At 48.7% G+C, this 18,973-nt stretch overlaps 8 protein-coding genes across 8 annotated transcripts; 3 read left to right on the top strand and 5 right to left on the bottom strand.

Moving 5' to 3' along the window:
• Positions 1-684: 684 nt before the first annotated feature.
• On the bottom strand, positions 685-1,659 carry pre9 (proteasome core particle subunit alpha 3; the record flags this gene model as incomplete). The annotated part of the gene is made up of 4 exons (XM_057254261.1): positions 685-824; positions 889-1,307; positions 1,390-1,574; positions 1,636-1,659. 4 exons carry the CDS (start codon positions 1,657-1,659, stop codon positions 685-687), a joined length of 768 nt encoding a protein of 255 aa, XP_057108123.1.
• Positions 1,660-1,936: 277 nt separating this feature from the next.
• On the top strand, positions 1,937-3,686 carry N7479_006566 (uncharacterized protein; the record flags this gene model as incomplete). Its single annotated transcript, XM_057254260.1, has 2 exons — positions 1,937-2,006; positions 2,065-3,686. 2 exons carry the CDS (start codon positions 1,937-1,939, stop codon positions 3,684-3,686), a joined length of 1,692 nt encoding a protein of 563 aa, XP_057108122.1.
• A 176-nt stretch (positions 3,687-3,862) lies between these two features.
• On the bottom strand, positions 3,863-4,612 carry N7479_006565 (uncharacterized protein; the record flags this gene model as incomplete). Its single annotated transcript, XM_057254259.1, has 1 exon — positions 3,863-4,612. One exon carries the CDS (start codon positions 4,610-4,612, stop codon positions 3,863-3,865), a length of 750 nt encoding a protein of 249 aa, XP_057108121.1.
• Positions 4,613-5,354: 742 nt separating this feature from the next.
• On the top strand, positions 5,355-7,982 carry N7479_006564 (uncharacterized protein; the record flags this gene model as incomplete). The annotated part of the gene is made up of 3 exons (XM_057254258.1): positions 5,355-5,361; positions 5,464-6,137; positions 6,198-7,982. 3 exons carry the CDS (start codon positions 5,355-5,357, stop codon positions 7,980-7,982), a joined length of 2,466 nt encoding a protein of 821 aa, XP_057108120.1.
• A 2,474-nt stretch (positions 7,983-10,456) lies between these two features.
• N7479_006563 (LUC7 domain-containing protein) lies at positions 10,457-11,484 on the bottom strand (the record flags this gene model as incomplete). The annotated part of the gene is made up of 3 exons (XM_057254257.1): positions 10,457-10,942; positions 11,018-11,349; positions 11,442-11,484. 3 exons carry the CDS (start codon positions 11,482-11,484, stop codon positions 10,457-10,459), a joined length of 861 nt encoding a protein of 286 aa, XP_057108119.1.
• Positions 11,485-11,824: 340 nt separating this feature from the next.
• Positions 11,825-13,729, top strand: gpi16 (GPI-anchored transamidase subunit GPI16; the record flags this gene model as incomplete). The annotated part of the gene is made up of 3 exons (XM_057254256.1): positions 11,825-12,195; positions 12,251-12,645; positions 12,699-13,729. The coding sequence occupies 3 exons, from the start codon at positions 11,825-11,827 to the stop codon at positions 13,727-13,729; spliced, it is 1,797 nt and encodes a 598-aa protein (XP_057108118.1).
• Positions 13,730-13,991: 262 nt separating this feature from the next.
• On the bottom strand, positions 13,992-16,141 carry N7479_006561 (uncharacterized protein; the record flags this gene model as incomplete). Its single annotated transcript, XM_057254255.1, has 2 exons — positions 13,992-14,652; positions 14,709-16,141. 2 exons carry the CDS (start codon positions 16,139-16,141, stop codon positions 13,992-13,994), a joined length of 2,094 nt encoding a protein of 697 aa, XP_057108117.1.
• A 1,125-nt stretch (positions 16,142-17,266) lies between these two features.
• On the bottom strand, positions 17,267-18,610 carry N7479_006560 (alpha/beta hydrolase; the record flags this gene model as incomplete). The annotated part of the gene is made up of 5 exons (XM_057254254.1): positions 17,267-17,571; positions 17,638-17,932; positions 17,992-18,146; positions 18,217-18,342; positions 18,409-18,610. 5 exons carry the CDS (start codon positions 18,608-18,610, stop codon positions 17,267-17,269), a joined length of 1,083 nt encoding a protein of 360 aa, XP_057108116.1.
• Between the last annotated feature and the right edge of the window lie 363 nt (positions 18,611-18,973).

Raw genomic sequence — 18,973 nt, 5'->3', positions numbered from 1 at the left:
GAAGATGGATCTTGTGTAAGGTCCAAAGAAAGGGGTGAAGAAAAGTGGAAGCGGTTCTGCTGAATGGTAGTGTTGTGAGGAGAAGGATTCAGGGCTAAGTGGGCTAGGTGGAGGTCCACTTCCCTTGCTCTATACCCGTCCACAGGTGGGCAACTCCAACATTGCAAATCTTAAATGCAGATCTAAGATGATTGTTCGGGGCAATCTAAGTAAAATAGTGACAGGTTTGGTAGGTGTTGGCGACGTTGAGAAAAAAGATAAAGAAAAGAAAAGAAAAGAAAAGGGAAGAGATATTGAACTGAAGGCCACAGAACGGCGTGCTGGGAACTATATAGCATGGCACTATAATCGGAGAATTTACTTGTGCTGGCTAGAGCATGCATGACCCTAAGCAGCACCCATGTCTCTTCAGCCTACGTGTACCTATCTGCTTCAACATCTTCAAGGCAAACAGTGTCAAATTGGAAGGCAAAATTGAAGGAGAGCGCTGAGACTGGGCCGATGTGCATGCCACGTCACAAGAGAACAACACCAGATGCAGCCATAAACAAAAGCGCACGCGACAAACTAAAGACCGATGTTTTGTTTGGACACGAGGTGGTGCTAGGATATTGCAACCGGCTGATTATGGTCAAAGTATTGGATTCGAGTATCTGAAACGGAAAAAGAACAAGAGGATTTAATCTATTTTATGTCACCAGCCTCAGGCTCATCATCGACCTTGGCCAGCCCTTGTTCCCGGAGAAGGGAATCAATCTCATCCGCGGTCCATAGGTGGTGGTAGATCTTGCCATCCTTTGTCTTGCCCACCGTTGCGAACTCGACTGCGCAAGGTAGATATATTAGTATGATGAAACAAAATGCGAAAGCGATACCCAAGAAACTCACTCTTCTCACTGCTCAGCTTTGTGGAGTCCATAGTCTTGCTCAGCACCTTGACAGCCATAGCACATGCCTCCTTCAGATCGCAGTCCTCCTTGTAATCTTGCTTGAGGAGACTCTGCGCGCTTGCGTTGTTTGCGCCAACACTCGTCGCTTTCCAGCCTCCATAATTTCCACTGGGGTTGCTTTGGTACAACTGGAACTGACGGAGGTGGTCATACCCAGCGTAGATGAAAGAGACACCGAACGGACGGAGACCTCCGTGTTGGGTATATCCTTGCTTCAGATCACACAGCCGGCGTACAAGCTGTTCGCATGGAATATCTTCGTTGTACGTGAGGAGATAGCGTTGGGCGTTCTGGCGAGCATAGTTGATCAGAATGTTCGCATCGGCGTTCATACCCGCAACGGCGCAAATCATGTTACTGGAAAATATTAGCTACTTATCCCAACACTAAACACGATAAATCTAGCTATTTGGTTCGAGACAAAAGGGGGACGGCGTACTCGTTGATTGTGTAGAGCTTCTCAGCAGAGGTATCCTGCTCCAACAGCTTGCTGGTCACCTTCCTCTCAGCAGCGAGGACAATTCCATCCTTGGCTAAGATACCAAGGGCTGTGCCGGCATGAGAAATAGCCTCAAGTGCATACTCAACCTGGTAGAGTCGACCTTCTGGGGAGAAGATGGTGGTCTTTCCAACAGCGTCATAGGTTAGCTGGAGCTGCACAAAAGGAATGACGGTGAGCACAAACCCTCGAATCGTATCTCCGAGACATCGTGTATGAATAAGATAAAGCAACAAAAACTCAGAAGTGGTCTAAAGGCGAGGGTTGATTGTGCAAGGCAGGTGGTTCGGGATGGTGAAGGTCAGTGGTGAGGACGTAGAAGCTCCAGGCAACTCGCCCTGGCGCGTCCTCTGTCATCCGCCAAGCTCGGACCACTTCACCACATCAAAGCTTCCTTGCGACGATTTCACCAATTTGACCCGCAAGGACGGACTACAAGACCAATTTTCCCATTACTTTGCACTTATATTGATTCCTCTCGATTGCCATGCTTAGATCAACATACACCGCTCCTCCCCCTTTGCCCTCGGGGTGGACACAGCATCGAGCCCCCACAGGTTAGTCTTGCGCAGGGTTCGAGTGAAAAAGTTTTGGCCGTTCTAACTATTAAGCCAGGTCATCTGTACTATTATAATTCTTCAACAAAACAATCGACATATACCCGCCCTCAAGAAACAGCTCCTCAACCCATTCAGGCCGCTCCCGACATCTCAGAAGCAACATACAATCCTGAGACGCTACCACCATTTTCTTCAACACCATATGGACCACCCACAGCGTTTGGCTCTGGGCCAGCTGGCCCACCACAAACCTCCCGCGGCCGTGGAGGATTCCGCGGTGGGAGAGGTTATCATGATCGTGGACGGAGAGAACCCGAAGATCGACCAAAATCGAAGCATGCTATTCCTGACTGCGCTCCGTGGTTACTAGTAAAGACCAAGCTTGGGAGGAGATTTGTGCACAATCCGGAGACAAACGAAAGCTTTTGGAAATTTCCAGAGCAAGTTTTGAAGGGTGTGGTTGAATTTGATCGCCTCGAGCGGGAGAAGAAGGAAAGAAAAGAACGGGGCGAGCCCGAGATGCCAGCCAAAACGGAGTCACCTGCACCACATGATGGTCGCATACAGCCCCAGCTGGCAGTGCAAGAAACGGGACATACAGACTATGACGACGACTGGGAAGAGGTCGAGGTTACAGATAGCGAGGGAGAAGAGGGCCAACCGTCAAAGCGTGCACGAGCTGAAAGTGAGGGTGCCAAGGACCAACCGCTAGAGTTCAACGAAGAAGACATGGCATACCAACTAGCAGCCATGGGCGAAGAATATGGACTAGATCCTGGGGAATATGGTGAGGTTGGAGAAGAAGATTGGGAAGAGGGTGCAGAGGGCCTGCCGCTTACAGAAGCCGATGCTGAGGCTCTCTTCCGCGACTTGCTGGATGACTTCCGAATCAACCCATTCACGACATGGGAAAAGGTCATCGAAGAAGGCCGCATTATTGAAGATACTCGGTATACCGCACCCTCGAACATGAAGGCACGACGAGAGATCTTTTCCAATTGGACCCGGGACCGAATCCAAGATGTCAAAGAGCAGAAAGCGAAGCAGGAGAAGACCGACCCGCGCATTAGATATCTGGCATTTTTGCAAGAACATGCCACTCCGAAGCTTTACTGGCCGGAGTTCAAGCGCAAATTTAGGAAAGAGCCTGAAATGAAGGACTCTCAACTTGGAGACAAAGAACGCGAGAAGTTCTATAGGGAACATATCTCGCGTCTCAAGCAACCTGAAAGCACTCGCAAGTCAGATCTGTCAGCCCTACTCAAATCTGTTCCTCTGGACTTGCTGCATCGGTCGTCGAACTTGGAAGCTCTGCCCACCATGATCATCACTGATATTCGTTATATCGGACTCGCGCCCGAGGTTCGGAACCCGTTGATTGAGGCATACATATCTACTCTGCCTCCGGCGCCGGAGGTGCAGATGACGGCAGAAGAGCTAGAAGAAGTCGACCGAAAACGAGTTGAACGGGAGAAACGCGAGAAAGCGCTTGCAGATCGGGAGAAGCGGGTAGAGGAAGAGAAGCGGAGGCAGCGAGGAGATCTTCTCCGTGGCAAGCATCTCCTCCGAGAAGGCGAGGCCGAGATTGAACAAGCAATGCGTGTCAACAAGGACGGACTAATGAGCTACATGGATGTTGATCAGGTGGCAGACGAGGAACAGAAGCCGAGTCAATAATAGTTGGTCACTGAATATTACATATCACTTGTCGAAATACTGACAGCAAAATTCATATTGTACATCAAGAGGCAATTTGCTTATACCAATGCCATTCGATTCCTGAGGGTATCACTGTAGATGAGGGAGATCAGTTCCCTTCACTTAGACGATTCGTCATTTCACCATCGATTCAATCATTTAAATCTCCAATCATCCCAATCCTCGTCGTCATCATCTTCACTCTCACTCTCATCCTGCTCCACTGCGCCAGATACCATCGGTTCGTCCTGTGTTTGACCTTCGGCACGGGCTTTCCGCAGCTCCTCGCGTTTTTCTTTGAGTCTTCGCACCCGCTCCTCCAACTGATCCATCTCATCAAACTCTTCCTCCAACAGCCGTGCGGCATCCTCTCGCTCTCCTTCCATCTCTGTCTCACGAGTGCGGGCTGAGGATGCCTTGGATCTCTCTTGCTGCGCAGCGAGTTCTGCAGCTGTCACTGGGGCTGCAGATATAGTAGCCTCAGCTGTAACGGCGACTGGTGCATGGGGCTCATCAGACTGCGCGGCGACCTCGCGTTCAAATGCTGCCCATGCTTCTTCGTCAATAGGCGTGGATGGATCTTGGGGTGGTTGCGTAGTTGGTTCTTCTGCGAGGTCTGCGGCTGGCTCAACAGTCTCTTGTTGTTCATTGTCGGGAAATTCTGGGCCGGCGACATCATCCTCGACTTGTCCCGAACCTTCTTCCTTTGGAGTATTTTCGGTGCTTAGTGCGACAGAGGTAGACCGCAATGCGTCTACTTCAGCGGCGCGTATCTTCTTTCGCATTACTCCATCTCCACTGTCGACCTTGCGCTTTTTAGTGATCCGATTTGCTGTCGCATTTGGTTGAGATGTGCCCTTGCGGGAAGCTAATTCGCTGCGAAGTAGCGATCGGACGTCGGCCATATTCTCTAAGTTGGAGGGAGTTGATAGGATGAGAGATATAAGAGGTAAATCAGAGGTTGAACAAGTTCAGAATCAAACTGGTGGGAATAAAAGAGCCTGTGATGAAGAGTGGGGAACCTGGAGAAGCTCAATCTTAAGATTCACAGGGCATTTCGCCGCGAACCTGTGGCTGGTGACAAATATCACGTGAGGGTAGATACGGCCAGTGAATGACAAAGCAAGCCGGCCGCCAAGCCACTTATTCATCTCTCCTCTCCTCACATCGCATCGCATCTCTTTTCTATCTTTCACCATCCTCCTTTGGTGTTATTTCTCTCGCCACTTGATCTTCGAGGAAATACTGCTTCAATCTCAGCTCAAAACCTCTAGTACCATTTTTGACTACAAAGCGTGTGATTTGGGCTCAAATCACCTCACGCGACCCCGCTTAGCGCCAAGTGTCGATTTGACGCGCAGCAAGGGATTGCACAGTCCACCATAACACCCGCTTGAGCGCGTTTTTCGCAAGTGCGTGTCAGTCCAAGAAATATTACGCAGAGTCTAGATCGGTTTTTTTTATTCGATCAAGCAAAACTGTGGGCTAGAGAGTGACACTTGTGTGCCGTCTTCTTGTGTATTACATTAGCGCCTTGAGCCTGTAGAGACTTTGTCAGCCTGGGGTAACACCCGAATTTTTCGAGCAAGTGAAGAGACATCCTATTGTCCTGTCACGCGCTGTAGTACGCGCCGAATCACCATTATCATGGCCGGTAAGCTTTCGTACACCATCGCTACACACAATCCAATCACTTGAGTGGCAGGGCAACCCCAAGTCTGGGTTGCGGGCCATTTACCAAAAGACAAGCTAACAGCAAGATTAGACGAACCCAGACGCTCCGGTCGAGCTACCAAAGGCCAGCACAAAAACCTCGAACTACCAGATGATCCCGCGAAAAAGGGCAAAAGCAAAAGCCCGAAAGAAAAGAGCGCGAAGTTGTCCGTCGAACCCACACCCGGCCCTAGTGAAGGCGAGGCAGATGAAGAAGAGATCATCCGTTGCATCTGCGGTGAATATGAAGAGGAAGAGGATGTGGAGCGCGATATGATCTGCTGTGATCAATGTTCAGCATGGCAGCACAACGACTGCATGGGCCTCACATTCCAGAAAGGCCAAGAACCAGATCAATACTTTTGCGAACGATGTCGACCAGAGAACCACACAAACCTCTTGGCAAAGATCAACGCGGGTGAGAAACCCTGGGAAGAGCTTGCTGAGAAACGTCGCCAAGAGGCCGAGGAGAAGAAGTCCAAGCGGAAAAAGGGCAAGAAGGGTGGCCGCAAAGGAAGACCCAGTGAGAGCCGGACAGATGCTAGCACACCAGCTCGTACTGCGCCATCCATTACACCAGGTCCTGCCGGTTCTCCTGCACCAGCAGTGTCCGCTGTGTCCGTTTCGGTCGAGCCAGAGAAAAATGGCCATGCTGTTGATTCTCGGCGATCTAGCACTAACAAGCGGAAACTCGAAGAGACAGTAGAGGCAGAAAATGTAAGTACTTCTACCTCACTCAGCCATGGAAATCAAAATGCTAACTTGTTTATCCATCAGGGACCACAAGTCAAACAGCAAAGGGTATCCCCACAGTCTACCCCAGCAGCTATCCCAGAGGCGACTGGACCTAAAATTAAGACAGACCCTACCCCCGAGGCAACTGCCATTGGAGCCTTGGAGGAGCTGATGCCTGCTCGCAAGAGTGTGGCCACACACCTCATCAAGTTGTTTGTAGACCAGATTACTGCAGCCCTGAAAGCAGGCTCATTTACCTTGGGTGCGAATCAGTCAGTGGAGGACATGGCACAGCAACTCGCTCTATCCATTGAGGATGCGATGTATGAGAGTATCTGCGGGCGGTCAGGCGAGCCTAATGAATCATATAAGGCGCAATTACGGTCGATCATGTTCAATGTAAAGAAGAATGCTTCTCTGCGAGATCGTCTGCTCATAGGTAGTCTCTCCCCTAAGTTGCTGTCTCAGATGACAACGGCGGAAATGGCCAGCAAAGAACTACAGCAGAAGGATGCCGAGATCAAACGAGAAGCGGACAGGCATCACACCATTGTCCAGGAACAAGGTCCTCGGATTCGACGCACCCATAAAGGAGAAGAGTTAATCGAGGATGAACACCATGGCGCGAATGAGTCTGTTTTCTCCCGTGGACTTCGTCGCGCTGTGGGCGATGACGGCAGTCCAGCCCACAAAAGCCCGACCAGCCCGATGGGACCGCAGCAAGGAAAGACAGAGACAGATGGATATACTCGGGGTCTGTCACCTGAGGGTGCCCACCATGACCACGTTTTCCCCGAAGTGGCTCCCGCCATCTACGAGCCACTGCCTAGTGGCAGGGTCCAAGCAGATGCTGAGATCGATCAGCTCTTGCGCGACGATGAACCTTATTCACCGCCTTATTCACCCAAGGACTTCGATGATGATGGGACCATCTGGCGCGGCAAGGTAACGATGCCTCCCATCGGAGAGTTCTCCTCGTCCGCGAAGCATGTGGGAGGCGCGGATCTGAGTGGCCGAATTCCATGGAGCCAGCTTGCACCCTCCACGTTGGTTGTTGACGGCCGTATCGATATCAGACGGGCAACCGATTATCTATGTGGCCTTCAGTTCAGCAAGTCTACCGACGTATCTGTGATTGCAGTAAGCAGTCCTGATCAGCCTACAGATCGAGCGGGCTTCGACAAAATGTTTGACTACTTCCATAGTCGTGGGCGTTATGGCGTCATTGGAAAGCACCCACTGTCTGCCGTCAAAGACACCTACATTGTCCCAATGGAGGTCGGCACTACGACGATGCCCGAGTTCATTGAGCTGCTGGAAAACATCTCACTTGAGGGACCTATTACTCAACGTATACTTTTGACCATTTTCGTCGTCAAGACTGGCGAATCCAACCCTTCGTCTGTTCAACCGCCATCTCACCAGGCTAGCCAGGAGCCACATGTATCTGCGAGCCCCACAGTCGCAGCAGTGACTCCCCAGCAGCCTCAGTTCACCGCTGGAATTGCGCCAACTACTCCCTCCCACTTCGGTGGATTCAACCCGACTCCCACAGTGTACGGCCAGCAGGCCCCTGTACAGGCCACCCCTCAACACCAGCCTGTCTTGACCGGCCTCCCCGCCGCGGTACAAGTCCTCGGCCCACAAGTCGATGCTCCCGCCATTCAGCAACTTCTGAAGACAGCACCTAATGTAGACATGGCGCAACTAAGTGTCGTTCGCGACATTCTGGTCCGCCAACCTGCTGCCGCTGCTCATTACGACACTTTGATGCAGGCTCTATTTGAGACCCAAGCAAACGGCCATGTGCCCCAGCAGGGTGTGTAATAGAGCCATACCCATGATATCCATTTTTTCCTGTACAGTTTATCCGATTTTGTATTTCCTTTTACAAGGCTGCGCAATGCTAGTCTGGTGTTCCGGACTGAAGTCTCCAGGGCTGGGAAAATGGTTTTTTTTTTTAGGAAAGTGGAATACCCACCACCAAATGTTTTCAAATTTATGTCTCCTGGTTCTCTTCTCACAAAAATGAAGCCGTCTCTACTAGTGTTTTTGTTGTGCCGGTAGGTATATCATAGGGCCTGTTGGGCCCGTTGTAGGCAAAATGAAACCATGCTCTAACAAAACTTTACATTCGTATATATGTGTAGCTATACAGAGTATATTTCTAATATAACTTCGGTTCAATGATTTATCGAGGCAGTGGTATCATAAACTACCTATATCAGGTACATATATATAGGTAAACACAGGGAATTTTGGTAGGAGCGACTCGATATAGCCTACCAAAGTAGGATATACACTATTACTTGGTAGTCGGACGCTCTCTATATCAATGTGAAGATTTTGGAGCTCGCTGCAGAGCTGCGTTGATATATATAGCTCTTCATTGGTGATAAGCCGAATTTTTTCAAGGGCCGGGAGAATTGACAGTGTATACTGAGGATCTATACCGGTAAGTGTGGTGATGAATTCACGTTGACGATATCGGCGAATCAAACCAACAGTCGGAAGTTTTATTAGCTGACCTAGCGTTTGATGACTTAAGATCATCAAAATCAGATCGAATATTCCATTTGAAGTTTGCCCGGTTTGATATGACTCCGATGAAAACGAACAAGTTGTCACTTGCAGGAGTTTCGTTGAGATACGTCGGATTTTTTGAGTGACAACTCGAAGGACTAAGAACTCCGTAGCTATCGGACGCCATTTTCGAGAAACAAGATGGCATTCTTTGAGAGTCTCAAATTCAACTATCTAGAATATTTTGGAGATGATTTCCTGCATTTATTAGTAAAGCTTTACGCGATCTTTACGACGTTGCTGGTTCGCACCTCAGGAAAATTATCCATCGCGCCCAAATCTAGGAAACATACAAACAATAATACTGGCAGTCTCCGTAAGTTCGCAAGGAAGATGGTCTTTTTGTCAGAGGTCATATGACCACTCATTTGCTCCTAGCCATTAATTCTCATTCCTGCAGATAGTTTCTTCCCTCTTCACGCAGCTATATAGTTTTTCCAGTACTATCCACTATTCACTGTAGACACTGTAATCCCTCTAACACTTTTGTATCCTATTTTGCCGCGAAGAAGATTGTTATCCACCGTGGAAAGATATATGGTCATCGAGCTGTTGTCACCCGAGGGGTTGATGCTCACCGAGCTATATCATATACCTGCGCAATGGCGAGGGAAGGACGGGTCTTTACCATTTTCATACACATTCGTACAATCTTTCCACTCTCTTTCGGATCGACAGAAGCGACGCTGCAGGTCTGTGCCCTTCCGGGCGCCCAAGCTAGCACTGTACAAGCCTCCTACTAGGCGACCAAGCTCATGAGCCTCTGGGACATACTTTTGAGCCTATTGGCGAACTTATAGTACGGGAGTGGCCATTGTTGGTATATCTCAGTCGACTGAGACGCAGAATTTTCTATCGGTGTATGCATGGTACTATCAAACGTGTGCAGCCGTACTGTCAATATTCGCACTTCTATGTTCCCGAAGAAATCAAGACGATCTCGGTCCGATTCGTGCTAGTATCATTGGCCGAGTGCTCAGTCCATCCCTTAAGTGTGTTCTGGAATCCAACACATTCTGGAGTGCGATCAGTTAATGCAGAACAAGGAGTGACTGAAGGCTGGACTCACTGTGATATATTCAAAGGGGGTCTTTGTGTTTGGTTAAGTTTTCGGAGGGAGTGACTATGTATATATATCTTTTGCAATAGCATCACTTTAGGCCGAAATGCTAAGGGTCCGGGGGCAATGTTTCGAGTTCCTAGGATTTCGACTTATGTTTGGCTCAAAGTGGACATTTGTTTCAAACATAATAGCTTGTCTAGTGGGCTCTTGGGAACGCGCCGCGGGCTCTTAGGTGCTTATCTGGGTTTTCCCGTTGATGGGTTTGTCTTCGGCTTACAACCTACTTAGCAATGGCGCGAAAGGTATCTCGAGCACCAGTGATTATCCGGTACATGTGTAGTCATTGGATACTATTCTAATGCTAGTTTGGTGTATTCTATTTCTATTATTACACCGGTAGAAAATATGTAATCAACATGATATTCCACCATACCAGGGGGAGGAAAGTTCAATATACTGTACAAGATTTTAGTGTTTAAGGGTGTGGTATATCGACAAGAAAGAGGATGAAAAATGAAATGGATATTGAGCACTTATCCTATGACGTCCCTAACCGTCATCTGAGCATCATACACGAGATAATAAGTAAAAACGCCTGCGCTATGCAACGGGCCCAGCACCCGAGTCTTCAGGAATCGAGAGAAGACAACGAAAATCACCATCTTCCACCTCCTCCTCGGCGCCGATATCCACCGCCGCCACCACCACCACCCCCACCATACCGGCCCCGACCAGCACCAGGGCGACCGCCAGAGGTATATGGGTTATCATCTTCTTCATGGTGACGAACTGGCGGAGCCCGGCCCTTCAGCTCGATGCTCAGCTTCTTGCAGTTCTTGCGCATGTCCGAGTATCCCATGTGCATCTTTCCGAAGAAGTGATCCGCCAACCGGCGGTCGTTGTCAAGACGAGACAGGTAAGCACCGCAAACATCACAGACTTGCAGCTTCTGGTGTCCGGATGGACCAGAGGTATCTTGGAGGTTCTTCAGATCGCGCTCAAGGCTTTCCTTTTGGTGCTTGGAGGTGCGAACTTTGTGCATCTCACTGAGTGCTAGTGCGACGGAGCCTGTCTCGCCGAGAATCGAGACTTCTTGGAGACCGGAGTTGATTGTGTTGGAAAGATCGGCGATTTGTTTGAGCTATATAGGAAGTTAGTGAAGCTCTTTGAAGTCCCTCTCAATGTGAATCGAAGATAGAAATAAGTCTAGACATACCAGATCGTTTGTCTGCCGAATCTCATCTGGCGTCTTTTCCAATCGGCGCTGCGCAGTATCGATTCGGCGGTCACAGTCGTCAATGTACTTCTGCATGTCGCGCATGTAATCGAATTCGAACCCCCATTTCGCTTTCTCCGAGGCGGATGCTGTTTCATATTCCGTTTTCAGGCCTTCGCTATGGACCTTGGGGCAAGGACCAAGGTCTTGCTTGGTGTTGGTGAACAGGTCGTGCGGGCAAGTGCCAACAATGTAGGATCGGCAAACTTTGTTGTCTGTGATTGCGAGCTGGGAATTGCGACCCTGTGCGCCAGTTCCAATGAGCTGATCAGCTATAAACGGAAGCAATGTTAGCTCTATTTGCAGATTTGTCGGGGTGGGCTGGAGCTTGGAGATTTTGAGAGGCGCAAAAAGCGCAACATACCTCCCATGAGCTGCTCAAGCAGCTTTCTCTGTTCTGCTGCCATGCTGGTCGTGTATGCAGTAGGCAGGAAAGGAAAGAAAATACGAAATTGTGTCAACGGACTGATTGGCGGCAAACGATGAAGTCTTTCGTTTTTGATGCTTTTGGCGCCAAGGAAGGCGGTGAGGCTCCGCAGTCAACAGACCAGATGGGCATCTCGCGGATTTTGGAGTTTGGCTTTGATCTTTCTTTCGATGTGGAGCTTTTCTATTGACTTGGTGATTACCTAGGTCTGATTTTGTAGGGACACCACCAACATATATGCCATCGTTTCGCCAACACCCCTACCAATTGACCCGTGATAACCGCATGGACGAAGACCGAGCTTCGGCAAGCATGCAGTGATGACGGTCCTTTCACTATTATCACTGCCTTTTGTCGCGCTTATTCTCTCTTTATGGACATCCTTTGCCTTTGCGTCATCGGACTATCACGAGCACCTTCTCCTACAACCTCTCCCACAGTCCTCCTTACTAGCTTCTTTTAACTTCCGAAGCAATACATCACAACAATCATTCGATCAACAGCATTTTCAATATTTGCCTCGGGCCCTTGGCCAAATCCTTCAGCATGCTCATACAAAAGAATTGCACCTCCGCTTCACCACAGGAAGGTGGGATGCCGAAAGCTGGGGCCCACGACCATGGAACGGCAGTAAAGAAGGAGGCACCGGCGTCGAGCTTTGGGCGTGGATCGATGCTCCAGGTGACGAAGAGTATGCTCATCATTCGAAATATATCATAAGAGACACACAATGCTGACTTGCTTAGGGCTTTTGCCAAATGGATCACCCTGACACAGTCCCTCTCTGGATTGTTCTGCGCCTCCCTGAACTTCGTGGACTCGACCCGGACCACTCGACCTGTCGTTTCTTTTGAGCCAGCTGGGGATCACTCAGCTGTCGATCAACTCCACCTTTTGCATGGAACACTCCCCGGAGAGGTAGTTTGCACAGAGAATTTGACTCCTTTCTTGAAGCTGCTTCCTTGCAAAGGCAAGGCTGGAATCTCCTCACTATTTGACGGGCACAAATTGTTCGATGCCGCATGGCAGAGCATGTCAGTGGACATACAGCCGGTCTGTTCTGCAGACGGAGAATGTGTGGTTCAGATCGAGCAAACGGTAGACATGGTCTTGGATATTGACCGGTCTAAGCGCTCTCGTTGTGCGTATTTTTCACCGGTACACTCTGGCTCAAAATTGCTAATATGAATCTAGCGAACCCAATTCCTCGGCCTGTGCCTAATGACCAGCTGGTTTGTGACACTTCTAAGCCTTATAATTCAGATGACACTTGCTATCCGCTGGAAAACACAAACGACAAGGCGTGGAGTCTTACAGAAATCTTTGGGCGAAGCCTCAATGGTGTGTGTCCTCTTACCGATTTCGATGAAGGTAGCGACCAAAGTGTCTGCCTTCGCGTGCCCCACGAACGCGATGTCTTCATATCCGAGGAGGCCGAAGAAATCAAGAAAGAGGACGGGTTCACACGCTGTTTCAAATTGGCGCCATCGGTTCCCTTTGATCTCTCAATTCCGCAGCAGCCAATGAACACTGAAGTTCCGTTGGAAGAGCCTGTTTTGCACGCGGAGCGAACTATCGTTGGACACGGCCAGGAGCGCGGTGGAATGCGCATTATCTTTGGCAATCCATCCAACACCAGCGCAGTCGATTTCATCTACTTCGAGTCTCTTCCGTGGTTCTTGCGACCATATATACATACTTTGCGCGCAACAATCACAGGGCACGATGGAGTCTTGCAGGAGATCCCAGTCTCTGAAATCGTCAAAGAGACGTACTACCGGCCCGCGATTGATCGCGAGCGTGGAACCCAATTAGAACTAGCGCTGTCCGTCCCCGCTGCATCAACCGTCACGTTGACTTACGATTTCGAGAAAGCCATTCTTCGGTACACTGAGTACCCTCCGGATGCTAATCGAGGATTCAACGTTGCGCCTGCAGTAATTCGGATCTTAGATAAGGCTCACAATGCGCCGATCTACATCCGTTCTACGAGTCTGCTACTACAACTCCCAACCCCGGATTTCAGTATGCCATACAATGTGATCATTCTCACTAGTACCGTGATTGCACTTGCTTTCGGAACTATCTTTAACATCCTGGTTCGACGAGTCGTCTCTCTTGATGAGGCTGCCGCTCTTGGAGCCCAGACCTTGAAAGGCCGGATATTAGGGAGATTGGTGGTTATTCGTGATCGATTCCGTGGCAAGGCTACTAAAGTGGAGTAGTTCGTTTCATGTCTGAATATAATAATTACAATTACAATATAGCGGTTTAAAGGTCCTATATGAGACTTGTAAAAAGCCTAAATTTAGTTCTTTATTGGTCATTCTCAAGTGGAATATGACGACCTGTCCCATTGAGGCCAAAAATGACCGATGCCACTAACTGCTTTACAATCGGCGCACCTGTGAAAACGTACATACGAAACTGCCTCTAGGTTCAGTATTCGGTATCTAATAGTTATGTACATGTCAATACAACGCATGATCACTTGGCTGGACCTTTTACGCCATGAGGCCGACCAATGCTTGAACCCGACGCAAACGCTTGTCGGACATGCTCTTCCAAATGCAACACGTTATCAATTCCCTTCCAAAATATCGAGTCAATCCGCAGAAGGCCAAGATGGAGACAAGGCAGAACATCGGCCTTTAGGCGCATATCCCGGCGCACTTTATGCAGACAAGTGACCCATTTATCTGCCTCGCTTCGGTCAACGGAGCTGGCAGCCATGCTCAGGATTTGGAAACAGATGGACGAGAATGCAGTCGCACTCCAGGCCGGCCATAGAGCTTCGAGGTCCTCTGGGCGCAGCTCGTGAATAAATTCCGCTGCCGCTGAAATGCAAGTTTCCGCTCGGACCCGGGCCTGCTCGCGTGCCATTATATATTCAGCTTCATTCAAGTTTTCGGCAGTTGGCTGAAGGAACGGCCTCAAGATAGCTTTGCAAATACTCAAATAGATATAATGGTAGTTCATCTCGAGTGTTCTCTCTAGTCCGCTTGGTCTGCCTTGATTTAAGGACCTGAAATCGGTCGATGATGCAGATACCGGTTTGTGCCATGAGAAGAGACCTTCAAGCAGTGGACCAGTCAATGCGATGGTCTTCTCGTAATCGGTACACATGGTATTAATGGCACGAGGAGAGCTAATACTGGTGAGTTGCGGATAACGGCGAGATAACGGACATGCATATTGACTTACTATAATTGGGTTAGAACACGATCAAGCAGCGAGTCGAGTTCCGCTCGCTTCATGATATTCGTCCAGGCTAGAGGGTCAAGTCCACTGGCAGGACGATCCTCTTGGCTAGGAGTTGTCACGAGCCAGGTGTCATAATGTAGTAAAGGTGGCCGACCAAGACTCAATGCAAGCCATTTGTCCGTCGAATAAATGAAATAAGACAGAAAACGTCGCTGGGCAACTTGCCATGGAGGTATTCGCCATGACTTTGGATCCAAATGTAGCCCAAGGGTGTGAGCGCAAGCAATAAGAGTGGCGAGCTGGGACCATTTGAAGCCACTATCCAATACAATTGGGTTTGGATAAGGTCGAATGGCCAAAAGAAGCATTGTCTGTACAACACAAAGCTTCGGTGCATGTATCTCATATGGAAGCGCTCTGTTGATGATCTTGTATAGTGCCACACTTGATGGCTTATCATATGCGAGATCAATGCATAGTCTTTCGTCAAATTTAGTGAAAGGTTCGACTATTAGGTATACGCTCGCAAGGAGGTATGGCGGGCTGGTGCTGGGATTTAGTTGGCCTGGTGGACCAAGTATTGGGTAATCCAGCGCGACGATCCTCTCAAACAGGTTGATGAGTCTGAGACCGATATCTGCCGGGACCAAGGACTCGAGTTCCTGCCTCAATTCGAAAGAAGATACGTTATCGCATCCGTTTTCCTCCCTGCTGGCGGCAAATATCGATGGCTTCGACAGTAAGAATTGTGTTGTATCAGTCCCTGAGGATACGGACTGGATGTTGAGATTTTTGAAGTGAAAAGCCCCAGATGCGTCGTATTGATAACGACTAATCAGTAAAGGGTCCATATCGCCACTACTGCCGAGCAATTGCGGTGTCATTACACCTTGGTTATCAAGGCAAATGGATGATCCAGTCTCCTGCATAAGCAATGGCAAGGAGGGAGTCTGCGAAGAACCTCCTCCATTCTCCGAATGGCCAGTCCCTGGCAGCCCAGGGGACGGATAGATAAAGCTCCCTGGACTAAACCCAGTTGGCCATGTGCCATCTCCAAAACCACCCGATAATGATACTCCGGTTCCATTAAAATAGTCATGGAATTCACCAGGTGCAGCGGCAACCGAATGATCTACCCCATCAGCGTCAATTGACATCAGCATATCGTAGTGAACTGAGTCACCAACTGGTGAAACTTCATGCAGCTCTGAGCGTGGGTTTATCTCGGATTGTTGGGTGATATGTGGGCTTGCCACCTCGGTGTAATTTTGGCGTGGCCTTGAGGTAGGTTGTTGGAATGTGCATTCTTTCCCATGAAGTGTGCAAAGATAACAGGGAGGTGCTTGATCAATACGACAAGCTGCCTTTCTGGCCCGACAGGAGTCACAAGCACGGTTTCGCTTACTCATGTACCTACGAGCTCTGCCTGACATCCTTGCATTAAAAAAATTGTCATGAGTACATGTATTAGTCGTTAAGCCCTGAGAGTCCAATGTCCACGACGATACAGGTTACAGTCCATTTGACCGATGCCGGCCCCACATCCCACGTGACTATATCTGTTCCTCAAGGCTTATCTAATCTGGTTTATTCCCCGGGCCCAAAGATTACACCTTGGCATTCAATCCTATCTTCGACAACGTAGGTATATGTCGCTTAACATAATATTTGTGATGTTATATGTAGGAAAACTCGGATATTTCCATGTATGCATGGCACTTTTAGATATCTTTTCAGATTTATGTTCAAAAGCGGTAAAAAGCATATACATGCTGTGTAGACGACTTTTCTATACTTCATTCCCAACTACCACCCAGTTTCCTTTGTCAATATCAATGGTTATTTCTCCTCTTCTGGTTTGCCGCCCCTCGCAGTTTGTGCCAGATCTCCTCCCCCTTTCATTCCATTCTTCGCAATTCTCGACGTCTTGACAGATTTGAACAGCCACGTGGATATTGGAGACTCAATTGGTCTCTCACTCGGAGACTGTGCAAGTTCTGAAGTTTTCGCCGCTGGTGTTGTGATCAACTGGTCAATAATTGGACCAAGTCGTCTATCCCTTTCACAATCCGGCGTCCTATCCTTGACTTGTGGGGTAAACGACCAGCTACTCAAACCAAGCCCTATGGTTTGTTTGAGATACATAATAATTACGTACAGAAAAACTCATACCAATTAACGAAACCCCAGTTCATGCCCAGGCCGCGGTTGTGACTAACGTGAATTAGAATTTTAGGGTTATCGTGCCGATAACCTTGTCCCCGCATATCCCGGGCCGACCTCGGGAAATAAATTTGTCATAAATTTCCTTCTAGACGCTTCCAAGGTTTCGCTGGATTTCAGAGAAACAGCGGTGTACTGACTAAAGAGTAGGAACGATAGAATTGAGCCTTCTTAGAAAATGTTGATACAAATAGGAGATATATAGGCGAAAGTAGTTTAGGAAAAGCGAGGTCAGATATATATCCAGACATCATGTTCTACTCAAAAAGTAAACTAGAGACTGAGTTAAATATACTTCTTGTTTCTTCTATTTTTTATACATATTGTGCTCCCCATTACTCTTCACTCTTGCCAAAGTGCACCTTCCGGAGGAGTCGACTAGTATCTTCAATATACACAAAGCTCTGCGAGAGTCCCCTTTCGGGGTGATTGAAATGCCCAAATGCATGTGGCACGCCGGGATATCTTTTCATTGTGACATCGTTTCCAGCCTCTTGCATAAGCCGACCATAATACTCTCCTTCATCTCGCTCGAGATCGAACTCTGCTGTGATGATATGTGCCTTTGCGAGGTTTTTGAATGAAGGAGCAAGTACAGGTGTGCAGATCCACTCCTTTGTCAAGATTCTTTCTTGGGTAGCTAGGAGGACATTAGTACATGCATGCAGATAATTTCACCAAGGGAACAGAGGAAGAAAAGACTTACCGTCATCATCGCCGAGCCAATACTTCAGGAACCATTGCTCTCTGCCTAGTGGTCCCCAAGGGGCATCATGGTATAGCAAGACACTTTCATAGGGACATGTGGTCTCATTCAGCTCCCGGGTTCTTAGACAGTAGCGCATATCTGTCGCCGGAACGATAATCAACTGAAGCTTCAAATCAATGCCCTCGTCGCGAGCGAAATGCGACATTACTGCAGTCATTTGACCTCCAGCCGAGAGACCTCCGATAGAGACACTTGATGGATCAACATTGATACTAGCAGCGTTTGCAATAGTCTGTCCAAATATTTGTTAATGAAGAATATCTCAAATGGAATTAGGTCTCTCGCGCTTACCCATTTCACAGCATCCCATGAATCGTAGATGCTGGTGGGATAGGGAAACTCCGGCGCCAGCCGGTAGTCGACATCAATAACTTTAATTTGGGCCTTGTTGCACATGTGTCGGCACCAGGCAGCCTCAGAGTTAAGATTGCCAAGGACCCAACCACCTAGAATCGAGGAATTCAAGTCAGAAATTGCACCTCGGAGAGCGTAAGCGCGGTGCCATAATATGCGTACCTCCATGGAAATTCAAATGAACAGGGAATGGCCCTGGCCCTTCTGGCGTATACACTCTGATCTTGATCTTTCCAGCCGGTTGAGTGACTGGGATCTCTATGTCCTCAACATGGAAAACAAATGGACCTTAACCATTGTCAGTACTTATTCGAGGCCCGAATTCCAAGACTGAAGCTCATGAATCTGACTTACCAGGGCATGTTGGGTAGGTGAAGCTGTATGTAGCAGGGCTTTTGCGGTATTCTTCAAGAGATAGCTCGTCGGCTCTCACCATGGAGCTGCCATGCTTTTCCCATAGCTCTACCCATTCAGGGTCCAATCCCTTCAAGAGCTTATCTGGAATAGACAAGCGTCCCTTCTTCTCTTCTACCACTGGTGTCTGTGTACTGGCCATTGTTATGTGTCAAAGCGGTAATTGGGTTTGCGATAAAGAAGAATTGTAAAGGCCAAAAAAGACGGTAAATGGCCAATCTTAAGCGAAGTCTTAAAATTAATCAAAGCCCAAAAAATGTGACCGTGTTAATAAATTTAGTCACATAGCCATCGATATGCCGCGGATATAATGGCGGGCTCTGGTTGGCGGCATCGGCCATATCATCGGCTCCGATCTAAGCGATAGGCATCCGAGTGGGGGTTGTTCCTATCTGCGGGTCCCCTGTGGGCCATGCACCCCGGATTCGTTCCCGATGTCGAACCTTCCATTGACCGAGTTGGTTAAATTAAAACGTCCTTCCTCTGATCTGACATGGGAGTAGAG

Source organism: Penicillium vulpinum, assembly GCF_028829585.1.
Source record: "Penicillium vulpinum strain IBT 29486 chromosome Unknown utg000003l_segment0_segment0, whole genome shotgun sequence".
NCBI lineage: Eukaryota > Fungi > Ascomycota > Eurotiomycetes > Eurotiales > Aspergillaceae > Penicillium > Penicillium vulpinum.
The sequence above is the reverse complement of the archived record's forward strand: the minus strand, read 5'-3'. Positions and strand labels throughout refer to the sequence as shown.